Source organism: Poecile atricapillus, chromosome 19 (genome assembly GCF_030490865.1).
Source record: "Poecile atricapillus isolate bPoeAtr1 chromosome 19, bPoeAtr1.hap1, whole genome shotgun sequence".
Taxonomy (NCBI): domain Eukaryota; kingdom Metazoa; phylum Chordata; class Aves; order Passeriformes; family Paridae; genus Poecile; species Poecile atricapillus.
Window position 1 is genome coordinate 983,216 of NC_081267.1, and position 10,595 is coordinate 993,810.

The 10,595-nt window shown below is 50.6% G+C and overlaps 1 protein-coding gene across 1 annotated transcript in view; it reads right to left on the bottom strand.

Annotated features, from left to right (window-relative positions):
* RABGGTA (Rab geranylgeranyltransferase subunit alpha) overlaps positions 1 to 10,122 on the bottom strand; it is a 28,146-nt gene extending 18,024 nt beyond the window's left edge. Inside the window, exons 1-6 of the mRNA XM_058853188.1 lie at positions 10,040 to 10,122; positions 9,898 to 9,943; positions 7,581 to 7,679; positions 5,915 to 6,030; positions 3,640 to 3,806; positions 1,744 to 1,941 (exon numbers count right to left, since the gene is read on the bottom strand). Of these exons, the coding sequence (XP_058709171.1) occupies positions 1,744 to 1,941; positions 3,640 to 3,806; positions 5,915 to 6,030; positions 7,581 to 7,679; positions 9,898 to 9,900 (583 nt within the window). The 5' untranslated portion in view covers positions 9,901 to 9,943; positions 10,040 to 10,122. The remainder of the gene's footprint in view (positions 1 to 1,743; positions 1,942 to 3,639; positions 3,807 to 5,914; positions 6,031 to 7,580; positions 7,680 to 9,897; positions 9,944 to 10,039) is intronic.
* Between the last annotated feature and the right edge of the window lie 473 nt (positions 10,123 to 10,595).

Below are 10,595 nucleotides of genomic sequence, written 5' to 3' on the forward strand. Positions count from 1 at the left end.
TTGGGACAGCAGGTCTACCCATTGAAACCAATGGGAACTTTGGGACACCAGGTCTACCCATTGAAACCACCACCACCCACCCCCCGTTCCCTCCGAATCTCCGGGAAAATTTCCCGGGAAAATCTCGGAATTCCGGGAATTTTTCCCGGGAATCTCTCACCTTCCCTCAGCTTTGCTGGCGGCAGCGCCGCGGTTTCCCCGGTGCCGGTGCCGGTGCCATCCCTGGGCGGTGCCAGCAGCACCAGGTCTACCCATTGAATTCAATGGGAATTTAAGGCTACCAGGTCTACCCATTGAAAGCAATGGGACAAATGGGACACCAGGTCTACCCATTGAAACAAATGGGATAAATGGGACACCAGGTCTACCCATTGAAACCAATAAGAACTTACGGACATCAGGTCTACCCATTGAAGTCAATGGGAATTTCAGGGACACCAGGTCTACCCATTGAAACCAGTAAGAACTTAAGGACACCAGGTCTACCCATTGAAGTCAATGGGACAAATGGGACACCAGGTCTACCCATTGAAACCAATGGGAATTTCAGGACACCAGGTCTACCCATTAAAGTCAATGGGATAAATGAGACACCAGGTCTACCCATTAAAGACAATGGAAATTTCAGGACACCAGGTCTACCCATTGAAACCAATGGGAACTTTGGGACACCAGGTCTACCCATTAAAGACAATGGGATAAAACAGACACCAGGTCTACCTGTTAAAGTCAATGTGGTGAATGGGACACCAGGTCTACCCATTGAAGGCAATGGAAATTTCAGGACACCAGGTCTACCCATTGAAACCAATGGGAACTTTGGGACACCAGGTCTACCCATTGAAACCACCACTGTCTCCCACTGGATCTCCGGGAAAATTTCCCGGGAAAATCTCGGAATTCCGGGAATTTTTCCCGGGAATCTCTCACCTTCCCTCAGCTTTTCTGGCGGCAGCGCCGTGGCCCCGGTGCCGGTGCTGTCCCTGGGCGGTGCCAGCAGCACCAGGTCTACCCATTGAATTCAATGGGAATTTAAGGCCACCAGGTCTACCCATTGAAACCAATGGGAACCTTGGGGACACCAGGTCTACCCATTGAAACCAATGGGAATTTCAGGGACACCAGGTCTACCCATTGAAGTCAATGGGATAAAACAGACACCAGGTCTACCCATTGAAGTCAATGGGAATTTCAGGGACACCAGGTCTACCCATTGAAACCAATAAGAACTTAAGGACACCAGGTCTACCCATTGAAGTCAATGGGACAAATGGGACACCAGGTCTACCCATTGAAGTCAATGGGAATTTCAGGACACCAGGTCTACCCATTGAAGTCAATGGGAATTTCAAGACACCAGGTCTACCCATTGAAACCAATGGGAATTTCAGGGACACCAAGTCTACCCATTGAAGTCAATAGGATAAAACAGACACCAGGTCTACCCATTGAAACCAATGGGAATTTCGGGGACACCAGGTCTACCCATTGAAACCAATGGGAATTTCAAGACACCAGGTCTACCCATTGAAGTCAATGGGAATTTCAGGACACCAGGTCTACCCATAAAAGTCAATGGGATAAATGAGACACCAGGTCTACCCATTGAAACCAATGGGAATTTTGGGACACCAGGTCTACCCATTGAAACCACCACCACCCCCCCCGCCTTCCACCGAATCTCCGGGAAAATTTCCCGGGAAAATCTCGGAATTCCGGGAATTTTTCCCGGGAATCTCTCACCTTCCCTCAGCTTTGCTGGCGGCAGCGCCGCGGTTTCCCCGGTGCCGGTGCCGGTGCCATCCCTGGGCGGTGCCAGCAGGCGCAGCCGGTGGTGCCACGCGGAGAAGTTGGAGAAGTCGCGGCTCAGGAGGCTCCGGGTGAAGGCGAGTTCAGCATCGGGGTCCTGAGCCAGAGCCCGGCGGTGATCCCAGGCATGGACTGGGGATGGACCAGTATAAACCAGTATGGACCGGTACGGACCAGTATAAACCAGTATGGACCGGTATAAACCAGTATAAACCAATATAAACCAGTATGGACCAGTACGGACCAGTATAAACCGGTATGGACCAGTATAAACCAGTATGGACCGGTATGGACCAGTATGGACCAGTATGGACCGGTATAAACCAGTATAAACCAGTATGGACCAGTATGGACCAGTATGGACCAGTATAAACCAGTATGGACCAGTATAAACCAGTATGGACCAGTACGGACCGGTATAAACCAGTGTGGACCAGTATGGACCAGTACGGACCGGTATAAACCAGTATGGACCAGTATGGACCGGTATAAACCAGTATGGACCAGTATGGACCGGTATAAACCAGTATGGACCGGTATGGACCAGTATGGACCAGTATGGACCAGTATGGACCAGTATGGACCGGTATAAACCAGTATAAACCAGTATGAACCAGTATGGACCAGTATAAACCAGTATGGACCAGTATGGACCAGTATGGACTGGTATGGACCAGTATAAACCAGTATGGACCAGTACGGACCGGTATAAACCAGTGTGGACCAGTATGGACCAGTATGGACCAGTATAAATCAGTATGGACCAGTACGGACCGGTATGGACCAGTATAAACCAGAATAAACCAGTATAAACCAGTACGGACCAGTATGGACCAGTTCGGACCAGTACGGACCAGTACGGACCAGTACGGACCAGTATGGACCGGTATGGACCAGTATGGAACAGTACGGACAAGTATGGACTGGTATGGACCGGTATAAACCAGTATGGACCAGTATAAACCAGTATGGACCAGTGTGGACCAGTATGGACCAGTATAAACCAGTATGGACCAGTATGGACCAGTATGGACCGGTATGGACCAGTATGGACCAGTATGGACCAGTATGGACCAGTGTGGACCAGTATGGACCAGTATAAACCAGTATGGACCAGTATGGACCAGTATGGACCGGTATGGACCAGTATGGACCAGTATGGACCAGTATGGACCAGTGTGGACCAGTATGGACCAGTATAAACCAGTATAAACCGGTATGGACCAGTACGGACCAGTATGGACCAGTATGGACCGGTATGGACCAGTACGGACCAGTATGGACCAGTATAAACCAGTATGGACCAGGGACCCCCCAGGAGCAAATTCTGGATATTTTGGGGCATTTTGGGATGAATTTGGGGGATTTTGGGGTATTCAGGTCAGATTTTTTGGGAATTCTGGGACATTTGGGTTGAATTTTTGGGAATTTTGGGATATCTGGGATGGGATTTTGGGAATTCTGGGGGTTTTGAAGGGATCTGGGGCCGATTTTGGGGTGAATTTGTGGAATTTTGGGGCATTTTGGGATATCTGGGTCAGATTTTTTGGGAATTCTGGGATATCTGGGTTGAATTTTTGGGAATTTTGGGATATTTGGGGCAGATTTTCGGGAATTCCGGGATCTTTGGGATGGGATTTTTGGGAATTCTGAGGGTTTTGAACCCATCCAGAGCCAATTTTGGGCCAAATTCGCCGAATTTTCCCTTGAATTTCCACCATTTCAACCCAATTCTCCTTCCTACCCACCCCACCCACCCCAACCCAGTCCAAACCAGTCCAAACCAGTCCAAACCAGTATAAACCAGTATAAACCAGTCTGAGCACTCACAGTTCCGCGCGTCGGCCGCCAGGAGGCGCTCGCACAGCGCCAGGTCCTCCCGGCCAGCAGGGGGCGCCGCGGCGCGCGCCAGCACCCAGCTCCGGTGGTGCCACGCCCCGTAGGATTTGGGGTTCACCCCCAGGCACTGCCCCACGAACGCCAGCTCCGAGGGCACCCTGAAACCAGTACAGACCAGTATAAACCAGTACAAACCAGTATAAACCAGTATGGGCTTTTTTCACTATTTTTTTCCGTTTTTTTGGCATTTTTTTCCCCATTTTTTCCCATTTTTTTGTGATTTTTCCCCATTTTTGGTGGTCCCAGTTTCGTTTCCTGACATAATTTGAAAAGGAAATCCCAGTATAAACCAGTATAAACCAGTATAAACCAGTATAAACCAGTACAAACCAGTATGGGCTTTTTTCCCGTTTTTTTCCCCTTTTTTTTCCCATTTTTTCCCATTTTTTTGTGATTTTTCCCCATTTTTGGTGGTGCCAGTCTCGTTTCCTGGCAGAATTTGGAGATGAAATCCCAGTTCAAACCAGTATAAACCAGTATAAACCAGTATAAACCAGTACAAACCAATATAAACCAGTATGGGCTATTTTTCCCATTTTTTCCCATTTTTTTGTGATTTTTCCCCATTTTTGGTGGTCCCAATTTGGTCTCCTGACATAATTTGAAAAGGAAATCCCAGTATAAACCAGTATAAACCAGTATAAACCAGTATAAACCAGTATAAACCAGTACAAACCAATATAAACCAGTATGGGCTATTTTTCCCATTTTTTCCCATTTTTTTGTGATTTCTCCCCATTTTTGGTTGTCCCAATTTTGTTTCCTGGCAGATTTTGAAGATGAAATCCCAGTACAAACCAGTATAAACCAGTATAAACCAGTACGGGCTTTTTTCACGGTTTTATTCCGGTTTTTTTTTGCATTTTTTCCCAATTTTTCCCATTTTTTTCCCATTTTTCGTGGTCACAGTTTGGTCTCCTGACATAATTTGAAGAGGAAGTCCCAGTATAAACCAGTATAAACCAGTATAAACCAGTATGGGCTTTTTTTCTGGTTTTTTTGCATTTTTTTCCCATTTTTTCCCATTTTTTTGTGATTTTTCCCCATTTTTGGTGGTCCCAGTTTGGTCTCCTGACATAATTTGAAGAGGAGATCCCAGTATAAACCAGTATAAACCAGTACAAACCAGTATAAACCAGTATGGGCTTTTTTTCCCAATTTTTTCCCCTTTTTTTTTGCATTTTTTTCCCATTTTTTCCCATTTTTTCGTGATTTTTCCCCATTTTTGGTGGTCCCAGTTTGGTCTCCTGACATAATTTGAAGAGGAAATCCCAGTATAAACCAGTATAAACCAGTCTAAACCAGTATAAACCAGCATAGACCAGTATAAACCAGTATAAACCAGTAGGGACCAGTATGGGTGGGAAAAAGCAGGAAAAACCAGAAAAAAATGGGAAAAAACAGTAAAAACCAGTATAAACCAGTATAGACCAGTATGGACCAGTATACACCAGTATAAACCAGTATGGACCAGTATAAACCAATGTGAGTGGTAAAATACAGTAAAAACCAGTAAAAACCAGTATAAACCAGTATAAACCAGTGTAAACCAGCATAAACCAGTATAAACCAGTACAAAGCAGTGTAAATCATACTGGTAGAGAGAGTTATAAACCAGTATAAACCAGTATGGACCAGTATGGACCAGTATGGGTGGGAAAAAGTAGGAAAAAGCAGAAAAAAATGGGAAAAACCAGTAAAAACCAGTAAAAACCAGTATGGACCAGTATAAACCAGTATGGACCAGTATAAACCAGTATAGACCAGTATAAACCAGTATGGACCAGTATGGGTGGGAAAAAGTAGGAAAAACCAGAAAAAAATGGGAAAAACCGGTAAAAACCAGTAAAAACCAGTATAAACCAGTATGGACCAGTACAAACCAGTATGGACCAGTATGGGTGGGAAAAAGTAGGAAAAAGCAGAAAAAAATGGGAAAAACCAGTAAAAACCAGTAAAAACCAGTATAAACCAGTATAAACCAGTACAAACCAGTACAAACCAGTATAAACCAGTATAAACCAGTATAAACCAGTATAAAATCCATCAATTTTCCCCATTTTCCCTCCATTTTTCCCTCAAAAAAATTCCCAAAAAAATCCCAAAAAAATCCCTGGGGCCCCTCCCAGTCGAAACTAGTATAAACCAGTATAAACCAGTATAAACCAGTATAAACCAGTATAAACCAGTATAAACCAGTACAAACCAGTCCTCTCCCAGTGCTCCCAGTGCCCGTCTGCGCAGGTTCCAGCAGGTTCCCACGTCGGGATTGGCCGCCAGGACTGAGGCGCTCAGGGACAGGACCTGGGCGGGCGGAGCCCCCTGCTGGGACCAGTATAGACCAGTATAAACCAGTATGGACCAGTATGGACCAGTATGGACCAGTATAAACCAGTATGGACCAGTATGGACCAGTATAGACCAGTATGGACCAGTATGAACCGGTATAAACCAGTATGGACCAGTATGGACCAGTATGGACCAGTATGGACCAGTATAAACCAGTATGGACCAGTATGGACCAGTATGGACCAGTATAGACCGGTCTGGACCGGTATGGACCAGTATAAACCAGTATGGACCAGTATGGACCAGTATGGACCAGTATGGACCAGTATAAACCAGTATGGACCAGTATGGACCAGTATAAACCAGTATGGACCAGTATGGACCAGTATGGACCAGTATGGACCAGTATGGACCAGTATAAACCAGTATGGACCAGTATGGACCAGTATAAACCAGTATGGACCAGTATGGACCAGTATGGACCAGTATGGACCAGTATGGACCAGTATGGACCGGTATGGACCGGTATGGACCGGTATAAACCAGTATAAACCAGTATGGACCAGTATGGACCAGTATGGACCAGTATAAACCAGTATAAACCAGTATAAACCAGTATGGACCAGTATGGACCAGTATAAACCAGTATAAACCAGTATAAACCAGTATGGACCGGTATGGACCAGTATGGACCAGTATGGACCAGTATGGACCGGTATGGACCAGTATGGACCAGTATAAACCAGTATAAACCAGTATGGACCAGTATGGACCAGTATAGACCAGTATGGACCAGTATGGGCCAGTATGGACCAGTATAAACCAGTATAAACCAGTATGGACCAGTATGGACCAGTATGGACCAGTATAGACCAGTATAAACCAATATGGACCAGTATAAACCAGTATGGACCAGTATAGACCAGTATGGACCAGTATGGACCAGTATGGACCAGTATAAACCAGTGTAAACCAGTATGGACCAGTATAAACCAGTTTAAACCAGTATGGACCAGTATAAACCAGTTCAAACCAGCATAAACCAGTATGGACCAGTATGGACTGGTACGGACCAGTATAAACCACTTTGAACCAGTATAAACCGGTATGAACCAGTATAAACCAGTACAGACCAGTATAGACCAATATAAACCAATTTAATCCAGTATAAACCAGTATAGACCAGTATAAACCAGTCCAAACCAGTCCAAACCAGTCCAAACCAGTATAAACCAGTAAATCCCAGTGCCCTCCCAGTATAACCCAGGAACCCCCACCCAGGGACTTCCCAGTTCAAACCAGTTCCCTCCCAGTATAAACCAGTATGGCCCAGTGACCTCCCAGTCCCTCCCAGTCCGCTCCCAGTCCTTCCCAGTACAAAACCAGTATAAACCAGTACAAAACCAGTACAAACCAGTATAAACCAGTATAAACCAGTATAAAAATCACCCTTCAACCCCGATTCCTCCCAGTTTTTAACCCTTTAATCCCCTCCCAGTCCCTCCCAGTCCCTCCCAGTCCATCCCAGTCCCCTCCCAGTCCATCCCAGTCCCCTCCCAGTATAAACCAGTACAAACCAGTACCCCCAGTAAGGCGTCCATGGCCTCCCGGTAGTGCCTCAGTTTCTCCTCGCGCTGCCGGCGCCGCGCCGCGTCCGGGGGGCGGAGCTTGAGCCGCCCGTGCTGGGAACGGGAACTGGGATGGACTGGGAGGGACTGGGAGGGACTGGGAGGGAACTGGGATGGACTGGGAGGGACTGGGAGGGAACTGGGAGGGACTGGGAGGGACTGGGAGGGACTGGGAGGGAACTGGGATGGACTGGGAGGGACTGGGATGGGACTGGGATGGACTGGGAGGGACTGGGAGGGACTGGGAGGGACTGGGAGGGAACTGGGATGGACTGGGACATACTGGGAGGGAACTGGGATGGACTGGGAAGGGACTGAGAGGTGAACTGGGAGGGGAACTGGGACTGACTGGTTTATACTGGGAGGGACTGGGAGGAAACTGGGATGGACTGGGATGAACTGGGAGGGACTGGGAGGGACTGGGAGGGAACTGGGATGGACTGGGACATACTGGGACATACTGGGAGGGGAACTGGGACATACTGGGACAAACTGGGATGGACTGGGACATACTGGGGGGGACTGGGATGGACTGGGAGGGAACTGGGATGGACTGGGAGGGAACTGGGAGGGACTGGGAGGGACTGGGAGGGACTGGGATGGACTGGGAGGGAACTGGGATGGACTGGGAGGGAACTGGGATGGACTGGGATGGACTGGGAGGGAACTGGGATGGACTGGGATGGACTGGGAGGGAACTGGGATGGACTGGGATGGACTGGGAGGGACTGGGAGGGACTGGGATGGACTGGGAGGGACTGGGAGGGAACTGGGAGGGACTGGGATGGACTGGGAGGGACTGGGATGGACTGGGATGGACTGGGAGGGACTGGGAGGGACTGGGAGGGACTGGGATGGACTGGGAGGGACTGGGATGGACTGGGATGGACTGGGAGAGACTGGGAGGGACTGGGAGGGACTGGGATGGACTGGGATGGACTGGGAGGGACTGGGAGGGAACTGGGAGGGACTGGGAGGGAACTGGGAGTGACTGGGAGGGAACTGGGAGGGACTGGGAGGGAACTGGGAGGGACTGGGAGGGACTGGGAGGGACTGGTTTATACTGGGAAGGAACTGGGATCAAACTGGGATTGGACTAGGAGGGAACTGGGAGGGACTGGGAGGGACTGGGAGGGACTGGGAGGGAACTGGGATGGACTGGGAGGGACTGGGAGGGAACTGGGAGGGACTGGGATGGACTGGGAGGGAACTGGGATGGACTGGGAGGGCACTGGGAGGGGACTGGTTTATACTGGGATGGACTGGGACATACTGGGAGGGAACTGGGAGGGACTGGGAGGGAACTGGAATGGACTGGGTTATACTGGGAGGGACTGGGAGGGAACTGGGAGGGACTGGGAGGGACTGGGAGGGACTGGGACATACTGGTTTATACTGGGAGGGGACTGGGACAAACTGGGATGAACTGGGAGGGACTGGGAGGGACTGGGCCATACTGGGAGGGACTGGGAGGGACTGGTTTATACTGGGAATGGGAACTGGGAGGGACTCGGACAAACTGGGAGGGAACTGGTTTATACTGGGAGGGAACTGGGAAGGAACTGGGAGCACTGGGAATGGGAACTGGGAGGGACTGGGCCATACTGGGATGGACTGGGATGAACTGGGACAAACTGGGAGGGAACTGGGAGGGACTGGTTTATACTGGGAGGGACTGGGATGAACTGGGAGGGACTGGGACCACTGGGACTGGGAAATGGCAGGGACTGGGACAAACTGGTTTATACTGGGAGGGAACTGGGAAGGGAACTGGGAATGGATTTGGGGTTACTGGGCCATACTGGGAGGAACTGGGAGTTACTGGGATTGAACTGGGATGAACTGGGATGGACTGGGATGAACTGGGATTGAACTGGGATGGACTGGGATTGAACTGGGCTGAACTGGGATGAACTGGGATTGAACTGGGATGAACTGGGATTGAACTGGGATGAACTGGGCTGAACTGGGATTGAACTGGGATTGAACTGGGATGAACTGGGATGAACTGGGATGAACTGGGATTGAACTGGGATTGAACTGGGCTGAACTGGGATGAACTGGGATGGACTGGGAGCCCTGGGGGTGGGGGGGGAGCCCCGGGCCGGTTCCATTCCCGCGGGTGGGGGGGGGGAGCCCCGGGCCGGTTCCATTCCTTGCCCGTGGGGGGAGCCCCGGGCCGGTTCCATTCCCGCGGGTCGGGGGGGGGGGGGGAGCCCCGGGCCCGGCCGGTTCCATTCCCTGCCCAGGGGGGGGGGAGCCGTTCCCTCACCATTTCCTCCGGCGGGCGCGGTGGGGGGGTGGGGCGGATCCGGGACCTGCGGGCGGCACCGCGCGCTCCCGGTGAGCTCCCGGTGAGCTCCCGGTGAGATCTCCCCCCCTTCCCCCGCCCTTCCCGCGCTCCCGGGACTCACCGGAGCGGCGGCGGCGGCTGCTGAGGGCGGCGGCGCGGGGGCTGCCGGGAATGGCGGCGCCGCGCGGGGGGTGATGGGATACACCGAGGCGCAATGGCGGCGGCAGCGCGGGGGATGATGGGATACACCGAGGCGCAATGGCGGCGCCATGTTGTCGCGAAAGGCTCGCTTTACGGCGGTGTGGCACGGCGTGCGGGGGGGGGAGCAGTTGCGACGCGGCGGCGCCGCGCTTTGCGGCGGTGTGGCGGAAGTTGTTGAGGGAGGGGATTTGGGACCGGGGAACAGCTGGAGACACCTGGAAACACCTGGAAAACACCTGGAAAACACCTGGAAAACAGCTGGGAACGGCTGGAAAACACCTGGAAAACACCTGGGAACGGCTGGGAACACCTGGGAACATTGAAAAACACCTGGGAACACCTGGAAAACGCTCGGAATCACCTGGAAACGCCTGGAAACATCTGGAGAACATCCAAGAACAGCCGGGAACACCTGGAAACATCTGGAGAACATTGAAAACCACCTGGAATAAACTGGGAACACCTGGAAAACATTG